At 37.1% G+C, this 20,048-nt stretch overlaps 1 protein-coding gene across 1 annotated transcript in view; it reads right to left on the bottom strand.

The window, feature by feature from the left end:
* Positions 1 to 768: 768 nt before the first annotated feature.
* Positions 769 to 20,048, bottom strand: part of SLC26A7 (solute carrier family 26 (anion exchanger), member 7) — a 52,616-nt gene continuing 33,336 nt past the window's right edge. The window contains exons 11-18 of the mRNA XM_009698957.1: positions 17,778 to 17,884; positions 15,494 to 15,560; positions 10,654 to 10,791; positions 8,860 to 8,908; positions 6,074 to 6,174; positions 3,170 to 3,224; positions 2,977 to 3,080; positions 769 to 804 (exon numbers count right to left, since the gene is read on the bottom strand). Coding sequence (XP_009697259.1) covers positions 769 to 804; positions 2,977 to 3,080; positions 3,170 to 3,224; positions 6,074 to 6,174; positions 8,860 to 8,908; positions 10,654 to 10,791; positions 15,494 to 15,560; positions 17,778 to 17,884 — 657 coding nt within the window. The remainder of the gene's footprint in view (positions 805 to 2,976; positions 3,081 to 3,169; positions 3,225 to 6,073; positions 6,175 to 8,859; positions 8,909 to 10,653; positions 10,792 to 15,493; positions 15,561 to 17,777; positions 17,885 to 20,048) is intronic.

Genomic DNA, 20,048 nt, shown 5'->3' with positions numbered 1-20,048 from the left:
AAAACAACAAGTTTTGGAAAAATATTACCAATTTTTTCTCTTTGATCTAAGCTAAAGAATACCTGTGGCTTTGAAAATGTAGCAAACCATAATAATAATTCATGACAACTACTAGAGGGGGAGAAAATGCAGTTCACTTAGCCAACATACATCTGCCTTCTTTAAATATACAGTGGTCCCACTGACCTTGGCAGGCATTAAAAAGCATGCAAAACCGAGTACAAAAAATGGAAGCATATGTTAGCTGTGATATGATGCTGTTATTGCAAATGGCTGTCTTGAACAGAAGAAAGGGTAAGTAAAGCCATCAGAGACAGTATGCATTGGTATATGTCTTCCTGTATATACTATATCAATTATAACAGACTGTTTTTAAGAATTCATAATGTTTCATTATTCCATACACAAAACTATGGATGCATATTACAACTAATGTTATAATAGAAGATATCTAAAAGAATATACCTCACTGGTAAACATACTCAGTACCTCATGTCTGCTTCCTAATAATTTGTATCTAAATGTATATAAAAATATTATATAAAACCACTATAGAACAATTGCATGAACATTCTCTGAGTGATGGCAGCTGAAAGGTTTGGGTTTTTTTTCTGAATGGCAGATCTGTCATTACTGAATGTAGTAAATACATGTGACATACAAAAGACCATCTATGAGATCCTCCGGAGAAAAAAGCTAAGGAGAAACCATGGTGTAATTCATTCTGAATATGAGCAGATGAAACTAGCCATATTCAATGGGTTGACATCACACTTCACTCTGTTCACTGAACTTGCTGTAATTCTAAATTGGGAGAAACAGAAAAAATTTATTATAATGTTTTCCTAGAATATAATTTAAAATTAGCAGATGAAGCAGTGCTAGCTTGAAAATGCCATCACTATAAAGAGTAATAAATCAAAAAGTTGTTTATGATGAGGATGAACTGCATAAAGCAACAGATGAGTTTCTTATCAACTTATCAACATAAAAATGAGAATTATACGACATTATCCTCAGAGGATATAGATAAGAGCACGTTTGCATTTCCGAACAGCAGCAGAGATGAAAAGGTACCACAAAGCCCTCTTGCTTCTACCTTTCTGCCAGTGAAAGACTATTTCTTGCTGTGGGGGAAAGCTGAAATATAAATCAGAACAAATCACCTTCCATAAATCTCAAACTCCTTCCTCCTATTCTTTTCTATCCTATCCTACCCTATCCTATCCTACTCATCCTATCCTATCCTATCCTATCCTATCCTATCCCATCCCATCCCATCCCATCCCATCCTGCCATTTTTTCTTCATTTAAGCACTCAAAATTCATGCTGATCTCAGCATCTTAAAAAGGCACAGGAAGAGTACATAGAGAGACGGTGTCAGTTACAGTGTGGTGCTGCTATTGTGGTCACCCTGCCTTTTTACTCCTGTTCTTCTTATCTTCAGGTGTTAAATGCAAGGAACACATAAAAGAAACCCACAGCACATACTTTGAATACTCTGAAGAAGCATCGGCAGCATATATACACTGTCCATAATTACATTTAAAATTTGAGGCTGTGTGCAAGCCTTTTGGACTGATCCGCTAAGCCACTATTCAGAGTTTTGATTTGCCTAGCAGCTCTGGTAGAAACATGGGATCGGTTCCTAGAAAAGTGGGCTTCTGAGCTCTAACTCCCTCTTTTCACTTTGAATGTTTATCCTGGTCTGTCCACATCCCATTTATATAAAATGGGAAAGCTAGTACATAACTATCTTACAAGAATGTTGGGAAGGTTAATTAATGTCTATAAAGAATGCAGACATTTTATAACACAACAATCATCCTAATTCATCTAATCAGACCCAGACAAAATATACAATAGCCATCCTCATTATTTTTGCCCTGCAGTTACCATTTCAGTAAATTATTTTTTGCAGGGCAACAAAATGAAAAATGTTGAAAAGCTCTGAAGAGAACATGTTTTTCTGGTCAATTCACTAGACCAACTGTGCCAATTCACCTTATGTGGACAAATCAATGGAAAGTGATTTTGTCCATAGGCAACTTTAATTTAATTAGTAAAATATAAACTTAAAAAAAAAAAAAAAAAAAAACAACTAACAAAAAACCCACAACAAAACCGCAGATCATGATGACTTTAATGTTTCTTGGAGAAGGCTCTGTGCCAAGCTGTAGCTATGTTCAGAATCATAAATAAAACCATGGGAAAGCACACTACTTGTAATGCACACTCAGTTATGTTGGGATTACAATGGAAAAAACTCCCATGGTTTTATGAGGAAAGCACAGGTTTACAGCCTTTTAACAAAGAATGCAAGAATTATTGAGCAAGTAAATAGATGTTCAAGCAAATGCACGTTCAAGCTTCAAGCCTCAATTTCTGAGCCAAGCCTTCCTTCTCTCCCTAGTTCTCTCTTCCACCTCTTGCAATTCCTCTCCCCTCTTTCCACCAGTGAGCCAGCACAGCACACTACAGTGCAGGGTAGAGACAAACTTATTAGTTGAAAACAACCTTGCTAAGGGTCTAGAAGCGTTTCAGTCAGAACAGTGCAGTGCTATGTGAAGTAGCTTTAAGCAACCCAGGCTGAGGAACGGATGAAGGTAGTCTCAGTAATGCAGAACTGGGTGTGAGTTAATTTGCCTCACTGAGAGGCTGTTTCTAGATAACATTACACTTTCCAGTGGAGAATGCACCCAGATTAACGCATCACAACACAGCACCTCCGGATCTCGCATAGAAGACTGAGAAGTCATTGCTAAAGGACAGACAGTGACTGGAAGAGAGTACTAGCAGGAAAAACTTGGTAACTGCAATCCAGAGGCTGAGGACCAGTTGTAGAGAATAGACAGACAAAAGATTTCTACGCAGAAGGTTCATCTGGGTAAATAAGATTTCCCCAGACTTTAACAAATTGCTGTGAGCATCCAAGTAGCCCTCCAGACTTCACCTACCCCTTCTGTAAGTCTCACCCTGTGAATTTGAATGGCATCAATTGCTGAAGAAATAGATTCAAAGAAGATAGGATTTTCAGATTCAAGACTTCCACCGTACTGCATTGCTTTTATCAAGGAAGCTGCAATAAAACAAACACACGAGCACTGATAAAGTAGTAAGGATATATAAACCGTCATGTTAAAAATTTTGCTGTAAGCTGATACTTGCCTTTGCAGTGTGCTAGAAACACATCGATGTGTCTGTTTTTACAGTCCATGTAAATCTATATGTGTGAAAACATGAAATTCAAAAAAGCTGTTTAAAATACCAACAGAGAATAAAATACACAAAAATACTCAAATCAGGCAGAGAGCATGGAGTGCTGCTGTTGAAGCTATACTGCCAGCAGTCACCAGAGCGAGCCCTTCTATAGTGCAAAGACCACAAACCCACACTAATTTCCTCCCCCCTCCTCAAAGTACTCTACAGCTCTGCTGAGAATTAAATCTGAATTTGATTAACAATTTTGCATTTTTTACTGTATTTTTTAGGGATTTTTTCCCAATTCCCCCTTTTCAGCAAGTTTTCCCATCTCCTCTCCATATGCTTACCTGCCAGTCCACAAAGACAGGAATCAGACCTAGGAAACTTTGAGACTTCCAGCAGTCTATCAGAAAAGCACCATAACCATCATGCTACATTCTGCAGGAAGTTGCTCTTTATTCTTTCTTTGAAAATGTTCAACTGCACAGAGACTAAATTTTCAATAAGCTAGAAAGTAAAAAAAAAGTGAAAATAACTCTAGAACCAGAGTAGGGCCTTTTTCTGGCAGACAAGGAACATCCAAAGCAGTCCCTGCTTCAAAAAATGTTTAAATAATCTGTGTAAAGTAGAACAATTCTGAGAGAAGCGATTCAATGAGAACCACATCAGAATACTCTGGTTTTAAAAACAAACTAAAAGCCTGATTCAGTCTAAAAATCCCTCCAACTCTAGTAGCAGTGATGATATTTTGGGAAGGAGTGTAACAACGAGGACACCTTGAACATGTTCCTCCTTCGAGTAACTCAGTTTTGGACCAGTCATTCACTCAGAGCCTGCACTCCCAACCTGTGCACTTCACAGCCCATGACGGACTTACCTCTCACAAATTTGTCAAACAGTTCTTTGACATAAATTGTAGTTCTGAAGTCTTTCAGATCTTTTGGAAATCAGTTTCACAATTGGTTTTTTTTAATTAATGCTTTATTGAATGTTCTATATTTTGAGGTGAGATGCAATAAAGAGTAACTGCCACTAACCTTATTTTTCCAGTTTTCTTTTTGACTATATCCCCACCTATATATGCAGTTTTAATTTAATATTTTAAGACAACACTTACTTCAGTGCTTAATCACTGCAGTAAATTGAAAAAATGGTTAGGATAAGAAAAGGCCTGGGCTGAGAACCAAGTTCAAATCTAGTCTTCTATCTTACTTAGAAAAATTATATGAACCAAACCTTGCATACCCACTTAAATCTGTACTCACTACACAACTATTAAATGTGAGACCCAATGGAAAGGTAAGAAATAGCTTTTGAACATAAATTTTCACCCACTATATAGAATTGCTCATTATGTGGAGCATCTATGATTCATTATGCAATCATAGAATTGTTTAGGTTGGAAAAGACCTTTCAGATCATTGAGTCTAACTGTTAACCTAGCACTGACTAAACCACGTCCCTAAGCACCACATCTGCACATCTTTTAAATGCCTCCAGGGATGGTGACTCCACCACTTCCCTAGGCAGCCTGTTCTGGTACTTGACAACCCTTTCAGAGAAGAAATTTTTCCCAATATCCAATCTAAACATTCCCTGGCACAACTTGAGGCCACTTCCTCTTGTCCTATCACTTGTTACTTGGGAGAAGAGACTGACCCCCACCTCGCTACACCCTCCTTTCAGGCAGTTGTAGAGAGCGATCAGGTCTCCCCTCAGCCTCCTCTTCTCCAGACTAAACACCCCCAGCTCCCTCAGCCGCTCCCCGTCAGACTTGTGCTCCAGGCCCTTCACCACCTTTGTTGTGGTGAAGCCCCTCAAGGTCTTTCTTGTCGTGAGAGGCCCAAAACTGAACACAGCACTCGAGGTGCGGCCTCACCAGTGCCGAGTACAGGGCGACAATCACTGCCCTGGTCCTGCTGGCCACACTATTGCTGATACAAGCCAGGATGCTGTTGGTCTTCTTGGCCACCTGGGCACACTGCTGGCTCATATTCAGCCAGGTGTCAACCAACATCCCCAGGTCCTTTCTCGCCATGCAGCTTTCCAGCCACTCTTCTCCAAGCCTGTAGTGTTGTGTGGGGTTGTTGTGACCCAAGTGAAGACACTGAGCCTTGTTGAACCTCATACAGTTGGCCTCGGTCCATCGACCGAGCTTATCCAGATCCCTCTGTAGAGCCTTCCTGCACTCAAGCAGATCAGCACTCCCACTCAACTTGGTGTCATCTGCAAACTGACTGAGGGTACATTCAATCCCCTCATCCAGATCGTTGATAAAGACATTAAACAGAACTGGCCCCAATACCGAGCCCTGGGGAACACCACTTGTGACCGGTCACCAACTGGATTTAACTCCATTCACCACAGTAACTGCTTTTAGTCTTCAGGGAGCTTCTTGGAGCTCCTGCAATGCCTGAGGAACCCAGCCTACTAGGTATGTAACCCACAGGAGAAAACATGGAGATCATTAAGACCTCTGACTTAGCAGAAAGTAGGACATACAGATAAAATCACAGAATTAAAAGCTGAAATTTTAGAGGGGTAAATCTACACATGGCTCCACTGCAACTAACGTGACAGGGTCAAATATGACCTAAAACAGCTTTAAAATTAAAAAAAGTTCAGAAACTCATCTCTATTACATACAGATAGTTACATTTGCACTGAATGTCACCCAAAATCTTTAGAATTACTTTTATATAATTTGATGTATAGACACAGTGCAGTTTAATACCAAATCAGTGTTAATATTTTCCATGAGTGACATGTTTATCCACTGATATAGGTGAGGTAACTAGCAGCTGGCCCCAATAACTCATCTGTGTAATTATATTTCTATGTACAGAATTTGTCTGATGTCATGAATACCTGAAGCAGCACTGAGACGCCTGTGTAGTCAAAGAAATTCAGTCCACTGCAGTCTAATATCAAAACATGTCGCTCACTGTGACATGACTGCAACGACTCACCTACACATTTGATAAATGAAAAACTTTAATTAAAAGGGAGAATAGTCAAGAAATGCATGTAAGAATAATGCCAGTTCAACAAAATAAGCCCAAACTATCAAAACTATCAAAAAAATTTTTTACTATTAAGTGCTGGAGTATCAGTCAAGCAAGTGGCACATTTTAGAAGCACAAAAGAAGGATCTTCAGAGCAATGGGATGAAGTGATGATGGGCAGTTCTATTATTAGTGAGATGTTTTAGACAGGAATAGTCTCTCAAGAATTAAAGAAGTACTTCTTCAGATTTGAATTTCTAAATGAGTCAAGAAAATATCTTGATCTGTTTGGAAGAGTTTACATGGGATACACAGAGAATCTCTCTCTCTTTTAAGTTCTGATATGACATTCATTTCCGTAGTACCTAAACACCTGCCTATGGCTTAACTAATATCCACCCATAAGGAAGAAAAATATGTAAAGTGGAGTGATTCATTTTCCTAAGGTTTTACTGTGCTGTTTTTTGGTTAATTTTTTATATACCATCATGTATTGATGCTGGAGAAAAAGAGATGCTGGTAAGATTTGCAAAGATCTTATAGTCATTCTTCAACCTCAGGCCATCTTGTGCTTAAACTAAGCAAACTCTGTACTAAAAAAGTCCTAAAATAGCACATAGATAAATTATTCCTGGCTTTCTTAAAGGGAAAACTAGAAAATAACGCATATGTCATTTACATTGCTGTCTGAACAAATGTTAGCTATCATAATGCACAAAACTAAAAAAAAAAAAAAGAAGGAAATGAAAGATGGGTTAAGCTAAATGGTTTTGACAGAGCAGAGGTAAAGATTCTGAACTCTTGAGGAGACTTAGAATTTCCCCATGATATAGATTTACAATGGTGCTAATTCCTTTCTGACAGTAGTCTAAGAGCCAGAGCCTTTTGGACTTGCACCTCCAGAGATTTACGGTCATTGTGCTGTCCAATGTACATTAATAGATATATATCAACTAAAAATACAGAATTTTAAAGGAATCCTCCTACCTGGCATTACTGTGATGGAAATCCAGAAAGGATTTATGAGATCTGCTAGATCTCATAAATATTACATTTCTGTCTACCTCCTCTGCCTCCAAAACAAAAGAATTTAGTCTTCCTCCCTATTACTTGCTCCTGCTACCTTCCCACCCAGCTGGCATCCTGCATTGCAGTAGAGGCTGCCTGGCTTCTAAATGTGGGGAGGTAGGTACAGACCTCCCTCTCTGAACCAGTTGCAAGAGTGACATCAGCCATTTAATTCGATGTGGATACAGATCAATGGCAAATTGGAGCTCCCCAGGGAGACAAAGTAAAGATTTTGACAAAGATGCAAGTTGCCACACTTTCCAGGATGACTGCCATAAGGATTAAGGATTATGTCCTCCTATTTCCCTCCTTCCTGAAAATTTAAGCCCCACTTTCGGTTTTTCTTTTTATAGGGATTTTTCTTTTTTGTCGCTAGTTTTTATTTTAAAGCACTCATGAAGAGTCCCCATAGACTGGTTAGTACAAGGAACAACAGAGCATTTAATTCTTCAAGGCAGGGCTTAAGAAATCAGAAAAGAGGTTTTGTGCTGTCTGTCACTTCTGTAACATGAGAAATCAGTTCATCTAAAAGAAGACAGAAATATGTACTGGCAAGGTCTTCTCACACATAGGGTGCTGTGCACTTTTTTAGTGTTTTACAGTATAGCACTGTATAGTCTTCAGTAGCAATTATCATTATGTTACTACGTGTTACAGCAAAGCACTCTGTCACTCCCAAGTAAACTAAACACTGTAGTATCATAAAAATGTCATGACTCTAGTTAATAAATGTAAACATTCAGACAACAGCCTCCAAATCAGATTCTCTACTGTGGCCTTAATGCTTATAAGTGTTTTAAATAAACACAGTGTTTTAACTCCATCCGCAATGAAGTCATCTGTATAAAGTATCTTCCTCAAAAGCTTGCTGCAGATCCTCCATGGGAATGTATGTGCTCTGGTTTGATGTAAGTGTTATAAAATATGGGAAGAGTGGAATTATCTAGTTTAATCCTTAACTGGAAGCAAACCTTTAGGTCTTTTTCTTTATTCTATACTGTATTGATATACTGTATAATATTGGTGGCCATCGTGTCACTGATAATTCAGTTAATGTTTTCTAACATTTTCTCCTAAGTGGCTTTAAAGATCAGAAAGATTTAACATGGCTTGAATCTTATCCTATTTTTACTTTTGCATACTAGCATTCAAGTCCCACTGTGAATGCAAAAATTCAAGACCAGAGCTTAGCAAAACAGCCTCTTAATCCTTTGTCTGAAGACCAATCCAGGCAGTAATGTGGGAATTGGTTCCCCCCGCTCTGTACCTGTCTCAGCATGCACACAGTGGTTCTTGTGAAATAAGCAGGGACTCCTGCAGAAAAGGGGTTTTCATGGGTTCCCTGCTTTTGAGAAATCTTTAAAAGTCAGTCAAGAACAGCAGAAAAATAGGACCCGTTAGGCCAAGGTTAACAAAGTTTAACACTGTTTAGCACTCGTGCTTCATTGAATGTTTGGTCTAACTGAAAATATTCGTTTCCAGACAACTTGAGTTCACCTAGAAATAAATAGAAAAGCATAGAACGATTTTGCAGGCTTACATCCATCTTGGTTTAGTATAATTTACAGATAATAAACTTACCATGACAACTTCCATTGGAAAATGAACAGAGCAATGTGTTCTGCTCACACTGAAAAAAAAGCAACAATTACCATACCAAGGAAAACTAGTCTAATGCATAGTAACCAAAGAAAATCAATGCAATACATAAGAATTCTGTTTCTCAATAGCAAAGATAATTCCTTCTCTCCAAAATGACGTTCTATGCAACAGCCTATTGGATATATAGTATTTGCTGAGTACGTCTCTCAGTATTCTCCTGAAGTTATACCAAACTGATATTTCACTTTTCTTTTCAGATGACTCAACCTCTGTCATGTTTGGATCCACTAGAAAGCATATTATGAACACACACTTTTGAGGAAGCAGGGTTTGGCTAAGAAGTGCTCAAAAGGTGGGAAAGATGTTCTTGAAAAGGTAAATTCTAACCAGTGATTTTATAAGTTTAACTTTTAATTCATTTTCTACTTGCTGCAATTTCATTTGCTATGCTAATATTTATAGTAAGAACATTTTTGACATGTACATTTATCAAAGAATTATCTTTATCTGAAGAAAATTTTTATAATTATTTCAATATGAATGTTAAGTTCTCAGTAGAAATACGAGTTAAAGCCAGAAATACAGCACAGAAAAAAAATCCAAAGTGCAATTTTTTTCGCTCCCATTATGTGCTACAGAAAGACATTTATTCCACAAAAAAAAATAATTATGCACAATATTTCAGGCAGCTGTGCCACCACGTACCTTACGGAAGAGACAAAGGATAAAATCTCCCTCCTAAGTAACTTATAAATTAACTTACTACACATATTAAATTAACTCATAAATTAATTCCATGCAAATCCTAAGTAATTTCTCTCTGTTTGGGGGTTTGTTATCATACTAATCCAAATCTGTTAGCCTAGCAGAACCAAGGCAAAAAAGCAGCACAATTTCTGAACTGAATTTCTGAACAACGAGGAGAAGCTGCCCATCAAAGCAGGTATGAGTAGCACAGCTCTTTGTCAAGAGACAGCAGAGGTGGTAGACACACATTGCTGAACATGATCTTAACAACCCATCTAAGAAATGGCTGTGATTTTCTCAGTCCAGTTTGCCAAACTGGATGAAATTGTCTACAGTAAGTATTGTATGGTATTGGAATATCTTCATTGTAATGATGGAAAAACAGTAAGTTTTTTTTCCCCTTTTAGGACTGTTGTAGGAAGTTACAGTAGTTATGTGCAGATAAAATCAAAAAATACTATACTTATGGAGATTTTCTCCAAAACCAAGTTATACGTAACTTGTGTACTGTTTGTTTTTCCAATACAAACAGTGCAGAAGATTAAAAACTACCTTTGAGAAAAACTTTAGCCAGTTTGCACCTTCTTCCTAATTTGCCTAGAATTATTTATAGTTAGAAATACAAATGAAGTGTCTATCTCTCATTAACTCATCTCCAGCAAAAAAATCACATTTTCTTCAAGTAGTTTTTTAGCTACACATTGTCTTTTTAAAATCACAACCTTATATTAGCTGAGGTTATGTAAGTTCTGCCAGAAATTTTGAAGAGTTTTGGATCAGTGCTCTAATGTCTCTTACAGGATCATATACAGAAATAGTAGAGATATTATTTTCAAGTAACAATAATAAAATAATCATATTTAATCTGATTAAGATAAGGATTAACATTATTCTAAATTATCATTTACAATATTACCTTTTTATATCTGTTTCAGTATCTGATTGCATTCTCTAAGAAAAGCAAGGAAAGCAATCATGATCTTCAACACCATCACCATGATTACTGAAGCATATAGCACATCCTACCTTGTTTACATCTTCACATGCCTGGCTGCTAGTGCTGTCCTTTTGGATTATCTTTATCAGGTCAGCGTGAAATTTTCTGGCATTCAGAAAGACTAGCGGGTTGTTGACTGAAACTATCTTTACCTGTTTTAACGATTCCTGTGGAATGAAATAAACATAATGCTGAAAAGATTATCTCGGTTTTGGAGACTAAAAACCAAATCAACTTCTTTAAAAATCTTGAAAATTCCTGTAAATCAAACTAGAAGGAGCTTTGGATTGTGAAAATGATTTAACAGATAACTGTTGATCAGTCTTCACACAGAACTGAATTTAAAAAGAACATATAAGTAACCTATAAGGAAAATTATCCTTAATTCACGCTAGCATAAAAGGAAAATCATATTCATTACAATGCATAATGCTAAGAACTATTATCTGGCAAATAACAGTAGCACTCTTTCAGCTGGTCTGATCCCCAAACACAGGCAAGACAAGATTTACAGACAGGGAATATCTTTTATTAGACAAACACATGTTTTGGAAAAAAATACACAAGGTTTTGGGGCAAATGCTGCACGTAGTTTGGGGAACGCTGAAAATGTTCATCTCGGTCATCTGAAGATTACTTTAGTACAACGGGTATATTTCTCCATGGAAATACTTAGTGGATCCAGACCAAGCTTGAGCGACACATTTAAAACTTTGCCAGCACGTATCTACAACCAACACAATAAATAACCCACATGAGAACTGTCAGCCGCCCCTGATTCTGCCTTCGCACTTCCCTGAATAAGTTTCAACCAGTTCACCAGGTACCTTCAATGAAACTGTGTAGCTCAAAGCCTAGACGTTACACAGAAGAACTATTTCTGAAGGACATCAGATAAAGGTCAGAAACCCCCAGGTACCAGTGGGGAATGTTCCCCACAAAATAAGCACTATTTCTCTCATTCTCAAGGTGAACTTACAAAACACCTTCAAAAGCCAGTAAGAAGATCAATATTTATATATAAATATATTGGATATCAGCAATCACAAGCTCATTTGAAATACTCATTTTGTAGGTAGGCAGAATTAATTTAATTCTACCGAGCTTTCCATTTTCCACGGGTTGTGAATCATGTCTCTCTGTTCCTTAGGAAAATTAAGTTTGAGATAGACCAAATTCAATGTGGAGCACAGCTGCTTAGATTTCTGTTGCTTCTGTTTCAGACTTGAGGAAAAGTCTGTTGGTCATTAGGGTCTTCTACTTTTTCCAGTTGTACTATTTGATCTAGTAAAAGATATTACATCTACTTATAAAGTTCTTTGTGTATATTCCAATAAATAACTGTATAAGCTTTTACACATCTAGTACTATAAACAGGAATAAGCAAGATCATGTGTGCCCTCTAAAAGTTACCAATATTTTCAGTAGCATTTTCTACTTTTCCTATCTGACAACATGCATGCAACTAGAGAATCTTAAACAGTCACAATAACACCGCTCATAAGCATCAGTTGCCAAAAAAATAATAGGATTAATTTTGCTTTCAGGCATGTCTTTTATGGAAGCTGGCAATCTCTAGGTTACATCTGGAAATTCAGAGCATTCTCCTTCTAGATGAGTGGAAAAGAGGATTCTTGAACGCACCACCTGAACATTGCATGGCAATGATTCCCACTAGGTATTTTCACATGTAAAACATGGTATGGCCAAGTGTCAGCCTCAACAGTCTCATAAAAAAATTTTGCCCATCTTGGAAGAATGAAACGGGATGAGAGACACCATATTCCACTGATTTTAGTTGGGCAAACACTGCAGCTGACAACACCTCAGCAGGTCAGTACCAGGCCGTGAGGACAGATCAACAGATCTGATTCCAAGAATTTCTCCAAGATAGTTTCAGCCCACAAAAGTGCTATATGCAATAAAGTATCCTATCAATAAGTGCAAAATAGGGTCTGGATACAGAAAATATCCATTTACTACTGAAATAAAATATCTGATTTATGTGAGTATCAGCTTTCAAAAATGAACTGCTTGTGACAATGGGTAATGGGAAGTAAAAAAACAAGAATTTGCCAGAGAATATAAGTTCAAAAAGCCTCTCTTCCTCCTAACAAAAGTCAGAGACACGTAACAAGGTCACACTCAAACAGAAGTAAGCGGAGCTGACACAGACCATTTTTTAAGCAGTTCAAAAAAGCGTGGGATTGCATTGAAGATATGCAGTTTTCCCAACAGACCTTCAAGCAAAACAGGAATGGAAATCTTCACCGCAAACCATACAAACTACCTCCTTATTGTAGACTGCTATTCAGACTTACGGGAATCAGACAATCTCTCAGACACCACCACAGCAACCATCATACAGATGAAGGAAACATTGCAAACTTCCAAAATTGAGGCAATAAACCCCAGATTATGTAGAGGGACTTTGCGCAATTTACCTATGAATGTGATTGTAGTAAATACCACATCACCAACATACCTTGGTCGGTCAAGTGGTAAAGCCTAACTGGCAATTAAAATGGCTAAGGTTATATGAAAGAGAGCTCTAAAATAAGGGCAAAGCAAAGGGCAATATATGCCTGAATGGAGAACTACTCCAACATCCCACAGATTCCCATAAAAATGATGCTATACACAGCTTGGTATGGAGACAAGTGGGCACCTTGGTGCCATACCAGAACTAGCAAAATAGAAGATGAAAATTAAGAAAAAGGAAGACTGATATGCAAAGATCAAAGCCTGTGATGATCAAGAAGATAATAAGCTTCCAAAAATACAAGGTGCAAAACTTGAAAGGCTCAAATCGTAAGGCCAAATAAAGCAGATGGCAGACTTAGGTATAATGTATTGCCCAGGATGGGCAATCACAACTCTGCCAAATTTGGCTCAGTTATTCCTAGCTCTGGTTTGGTTCTAGCTCCTTTCTTAATATGAACTGTTCTGAGAACAATGGACTTCCTCTTTGTCATCTCCTTGTTAAGAAAGAAATAAAATTATCTCAGGTGGCCTATCCCTGCTGTCACTTAGAAGGATACTGGCAATTGCCCTGTGTACTCAGCACAGCACTGTCTGTGCTTGGGTAAGAGTTCAGTTCAGTGGATGCCTGTGATGCAATGTGTTTCACATAAGCTTCTAAATACCCTCTTGATTTTTTCCACATTAAAGTGTCTTTTCTCCTGTTGATGAAATAACTCCTATAAATCCACAGACCTTAATGGCAGGGTGGATAATTAAACTTGCATATTTTCATGTTTAAATGTCCTGTTGTTTATGTCTAAGCTGTTATTTACCAGGGGAAGTTGGATCAGTCTAACATTCATACATTAAAAATTACCCTAAATGCCTGCTGCAACACAGTGACTCTAAATTCAATTAAAGGCGTTTTTCTAAATCTTAAAAATATTTTCCTTCTCTGTTTTGTGTAATAAGCTCTTGAGCAATTTGCTTTCTTAACAAAATGTTATTTTCCCCACTGTCTGCAGACACTAGTTTGCTATCACTTGGTTACTGGCATTAATCTTAATGATTATGGAAAAAAAGTAGGGAAGTATTTAGCTTAAAAAAAAGTAGCAGAAGGATTTGTACAAAATATTTTATGAAGTGATACGAAAAGAAGCAGTCAAATCAAATTTTGGTTACCCATCTCTGACAAAGTTAGTCCAACATTTTTCTTAAGAATGAAAAGTGATATAGTAATTGATAGCTGGGCCAGCCTCAGTAACAGTGTTTTTAATTCACATTTCAGAGTCCTCCCCATTCTCATGTACCTTTCACATTCTGGCATTGTTCAGCAAGCCAAAACAGTAAACGCCCCTGAGCCAAACTCATATTTTGAGACCGAGACAGCTCTGATGGAAAACATCTGCCAGAAAAAACAAATTCTTTAGAGGAGAGCTTCTTAATGGTGAGGTAATAGCTGCTAAGCATGTTGCTTACTGATACATAAGACCTTTCATAAGTATTAGGAAAGGAAAGAGGACAATTGCCATGATGGAGAAGGCAGTATGTCCTAGTGATGGGACTCTGTGCTGAAAGGACACATGGTGCAATTTCTCTCTTGGCTGCTAACCTACTATTTCATCTCGGAGAGGGAGTTCACCTCTCTGGGTCATTGCCCTTCTCTTCTTACCATAGGCCTGACTACAAGCAACTTTGATGATAATTGCTATGAAAATAATTGAAAGAATTTTAAATCTCTGACTGGTAGGTTTAAGTTTGTAAAAAGCCAGGTTTTAAAAGCACAGTCTTTGGGAGAGATTCTTCCGTCCATTTTTCACATGAGGGTACCCTTATATGAGTATAGAGCGGTGAGATGTGTGAAGTAGTCTGAGACAACTTCATGCTACTGTCCTTCCTTCCCCAGCCATACATGGTGTCCTCTGGGACAGTCCGATCACAAGAGGCTGGTGGCAGAAAAGAGGTCAGAAAAGAGACTGTGGATGATGACAATATCAAAGGACTTTCAGGAAATAAGGAAATTTGATAAGAATATAGAGACAGCTATTATCTGCTCAGATGGCCCTTGCCCCTGCTGCCAAGAGATTTCCTTAGACTTAGGAAACTTTTACAAAGAGTAATTCCTAACCTAAAAGTAACAATTAAACTAAGATAGATAGATCTAAGAGGACTTGACTAACTTCACTTTGCAGACCAGCAGCAGAACCAGGAAAATATTCCAATTTCTAATGCCCAGACTAGTTTTGCATTTACTACGTCATACTGGCTTTAGAATTCAAGAGGTCATATCATATCATAAAAATGTTCCCTTGGCTCATTGATTACAATGTGGTAACCAACAGGACAAAATAAACAAATCTGCATTAGTGGAACACACACAAAAAAAAAAACCAAAAATTAACTTACACAATTATCTTCTGTTTTGTACTTATATTCCACTTCTTTCAAATTTTTCAAATTCATTGTCTTTGCTCTGTAATCAATACACAGAGAAAATCTGTAAGGCAAATCATTAGTACCCTTGAACAGAAACAGGAAGAGATACACCCCAAAACTATAGCATAGGAGTTTAAAGTTGCAATGATGCAATCCGTATGTATTTTCAGGCATATAGAGTTAATTTTCTGTGATAATGATCCAGTTAAAGAGTAAAAAGCACTTTTAAAAATTATAACATATCACTTTGAAAACATGAATAATGGAAATTTCTGGTAAATAAAATCTTAATTTTAAGTTTTGTCACTGTTTTGTAGCTGGCCAGAGAGCTATTTTCAAGTCAAGGTAGCCAATATATAATCTACAGCCTCAAAAATACAGAAGTTTAGTTAATACTTTTTACCTGCAAAATCATATTGTAAGGAAAGGAAAAAAAAAAAAAATATTGAATAGCTATGGGTCATGAAAGCTAAGGATGCTTTCTTTGTCATTAAAATTGACGCATCTTTGTAGGATGAAGCAGAACATTGCACCCTGGTTGTCAAAGTGGAACACTTAACTGGAACAGCCAGTGTCCCTATGCCCTCTACACAGTGAAAAAAGAAAGATGCTTTGAAAAGGTAGCTCAGTGTAGGACGTTCTGCTTCAATATGTCATTTACAGGAACACATTTAACTGCAGAACAAGATGACTATGAAACTAGCTATCATCTGAGCTCTGTGCCTAAAGCTAGGCAACGGAAATAATGCCAGAATGCAAACATTTAATAGATGCATCAATGCGCAAGGAGTATTTCCAGGTACTGGGGTTGGCTAAATGAGGTTTGCAAAAGTCAGCTCTTCTCTCCCGTTTGCATAAATCGAGCTGTAGCTGCTGCTGGTTTTAATACATTCTGATAGATAACATGTACCACGTCCAATACTCTGGCTTCTGAACAGAAACTTCACAATAAATCAGCTACGGTATTTTTCATGCTTCACTTCTGCTGACAGTTTTCCCCAGAACTGGATGGCTTACTACATGTTCTTTGGCTAACCTCATCTGCGCAGTACAGATTTTAAGGCTGTTTGTTAGTTTGTTCAGTGCCATTAGATTGCATGGACTACCACGTGTAACCTGACTGAAGACCACAGAAATCACTGGGAAGAGTCTTATTTGCTTTAATTAGTGCAGGTTCAGACCGAGGTGTCTGTTAGATCAGACAACAGAGGATCATGCCCTTCAGTGTCAGATATCCCTCCCTCTCTGCTGTTGGAGAACCTCAGACATCCAGGCACAGGGAGTAAAAAACATGAAAACTTGCCTTTTCCTTTACTAACAAAATTTACCAAAATTTAATCTGCTTTTAGTTACCACAAAGGTACCAATTGATTCAAGCTGAAACCATCTTCCATAATTTGTAATTGCCTTACAATTTTGAGCTATTTTCACACTGGTTCTGCAACTTATTCTATGAGAACAGAGCTATGCACAAATGGTTAATATCATTAACTCTAATAAGCATTAAATCGAGCTGTCTTTTTTGCGTTTAATTTCAGTGGAATTCAATGTTCATGCAAACAACTGCCTGCAAGCAGCAAGTCATTTCCAGGACTGGTGAGCTATGGATTAATTTTGTAGCACAAAATGATCATGGATCTCGGCTGATATTTTCCTTTACTCATGATCCAAAGTAGCAACTGTAATATATGCAAAAGAATATATGGATTTGTGTTAGCTCTAGCTTCTTTGTCCTGGTTTTTCTAATTCATACATAGAAATTATACTTTTCATTAGACACTAGAATAGTTGTGCGGTTATGTTTCATTAATATATAGTAGCAGTGCAAATGTCAACTCTCAACTCTGGTGCAACATAATATCTAGGACTTTATAAAGGCTCTTAGTTACTAAGGCTTGCCAGACATACTTCTTCCTTAAGGAGCAAATAAATGTCTAATGGAAAAAAATTATGTTATTGATCTTTCTGTTGATCTTATGCTACCTTCATCTAATGAATCATACAGCTGTGTAATACTAAGAAATCACAAAATAATGCCATAATATTAAATGTTTGAGGGATCTTAGCCTACAGAAAATGCACAGGTGTGACTTTTCCTTTTGAATTGTCTTATCTTGTAATTTTCTGCAGCTAAAATACTGAAGTTTCATTGTTGAATTTAGTATACCGTATGTCTATCCCGACTGTGAAGCAATGTGCCAGAAAGAAGACATAACGAAGTGCTATTAGAACATTTCAATAAATTGTTTCTCACCTGGGAAAGCGGAAAATCACAGTTACTACAGTGCAGACAACGCCATACAACAGTCCCACGTTAGCAGCAAAACATATTGTAAACACGTAGGTACTAACCCATATGCTCTTTAAGGAGGGAAACAGAAAGAGCTGATTAGTTTTAATTTTTGTAACAATGTGCATTTTATGAAACAGAAATAAAGATTTTTAAACCAGAGATAGTTTCTCAGTGGTGAACATTTGGACTGGCAAATACCGAAGACTTATTTAATGATTAAAATAATGCCTCCTCATGACAGAACACATGATGACACTACTCATCCCAGTGCTCACAGAGGTTCCTTTCAGAGTTACTCAAAATAGCATACGTAGTTGCGCTAACAGCATAATTCAGAATGAACTCAGTTGTTTTGTAAAACCTGTATTTTGTTTTTCACATTGCAAGTTTTTGTCACTTTCTTCACTGCATACATTTTAAATGCTCCTTTCCTTTTACACAATGAGGTACCCTAAAGGTCACATACAGAGAGCTCTTCTCCCACTAATTGTATAAGTAGGAATTATAATTTGCAAGGAGGTTATTTAAAAGTGGCATTTATCAGGGTACAACTGACTAAACCAACTCTATAACAAATAAAAAATATTGGGGAATTAATTTCTCTGCATGGAAGTGGTGAGATTTTGGATTACTTCCCCATCTTTCAATATTTGATTGATAAAACTTTGGATTCATTTTAAATACAATTGAAAAAAAAAAACAAAGAAGCACATCTGAAACAAAAGTCACTTTGAAAAGGAATTTAAAATATTGAAAAATCAAAAGATTGTAACATTTCAAAATTTTTTCTTAATTATTTTTTAAACAGAAACAATCACTTGTATTTCCATACTACAATGATGTGTACAGGTGAGAGATATCCAGATTTTACAATTAAAAGGAGAAAAGTACAAATTACTCGATTTCTTATACTGACCTAATGTCAACAGGTATTTCTTTCCTTGAGGACGACTTAAGCAAAGACTACCACCTTATCTTTATATATAAAGTGTTAAAGAATAATGGGAAATATTTACATTCCTCTGGCTATACTGATCTCCAAAGGTGCCTGTTTCAAAAATTACAGTGCTTCTTGCTAATGTTTGCAGAGGAACAGATCACATTACAATAGCACAATCAGTGTTAAAATTATCCTTTCTGATGCTTTCACTTAGCTCAGGAAAGCCAGAGACAATAGAACACTTTCAGCCTAACCACAGGAATTTTGCTCGAGCAGATTTCAGAACTGTTATTTCATGAATTATAAAATGTAAGTCACACTGTACTAATTTGTTCTTCACAGAGTGTTACACTACTCTGCCGAGAAACTTTTTCCTCCCTCATCTTCAAAATTCTAAACTACTGCAAAAGTTTTTGCAGTCTTCAACAGCACAGCTGCTAGGTAAGAGATAGTTCATTCTTTGAAACAGTGCTCAATCTCCAGTTATATTTTAAAAATTACATGGCTCTTTTTGTGTCTAGAACTCCCTCCCTTGAAGGTCCCTTCTTGCATTCTTACCTGCTAATTTAGATGACAGTGTCCCTTTTTTATCATTTGTCCCTTGTTTTCTTAATGCTTCCCAACCTTGGGATACCAGGTTAAAGAATGTGCCTGTTTTTCTGATAATTCAACTAAATTGTTTAACCCTTTGGTATCAGACTGACAGAAGACTTTAACTGAAGTAAGAGACCTTTGAAGTTCATATGAATGCTGTGAATGGCAGGAAAGGGCTCTTTAGAGTAAGGGCAGTGGAGTTCTAGCTGGAAAGAAATTGAATGTGATATAAGAGGTGGGATGTAAAAACAAGATATTCCCAAGGGTTGATGAAAAATGAGTTCAAAGAAAACCGAAACAATATACGCAATAATATTCAGCTAATAATATTTGGTATCGGTTAGTTAGGTCTGTCAGCCTAGCTGCTCCTTTGAACTCAGCTGCTCCTAAACATTAAATCTGCAAGAAAAAGCAATCCATGGCTGAAAGGAGAAATTTCATAGAATCACAGAATATCCTGAGATGGAAGGGACCCATGAGGATCATCAAGTCCAACTCCTGAGCTGTAACATTTCAAGCTGTAACTTTTACATTTAAAAGGATTATGTTCTGTAAAGAACTAATGAACAAATAAATACCACTCATCCTGTTTGTGTTCAAGGAGAAGCTTAAAGAAATGTGAAAGAACTAGGTGACAAACCACAAATATTCCGTTTCTGTGCACTACCATTTGCCAGACTTACAAGCATAACAAACCT

This window comes from Cariama cristata, unplaced genomic scaffold (assembly GCF_000690535.1).
Source record: "Cariama cristata isolate BGI_N322 unplaced genomic scaffold, ASM69053v1 scaffold2934, whole genome shotgun sequence".
NCBI classification, from domain to species: domain Eukaryota; kingdom Metazoa; phylum Chordata; class Aves; order Cariamiformes; family Cariamidae; genus Cariama; species Cariama cristata.
Note: the sequence above shows the minus strand (reverse complement) of the source record. Positions and strands in the feature narration are given on the sequence as shown.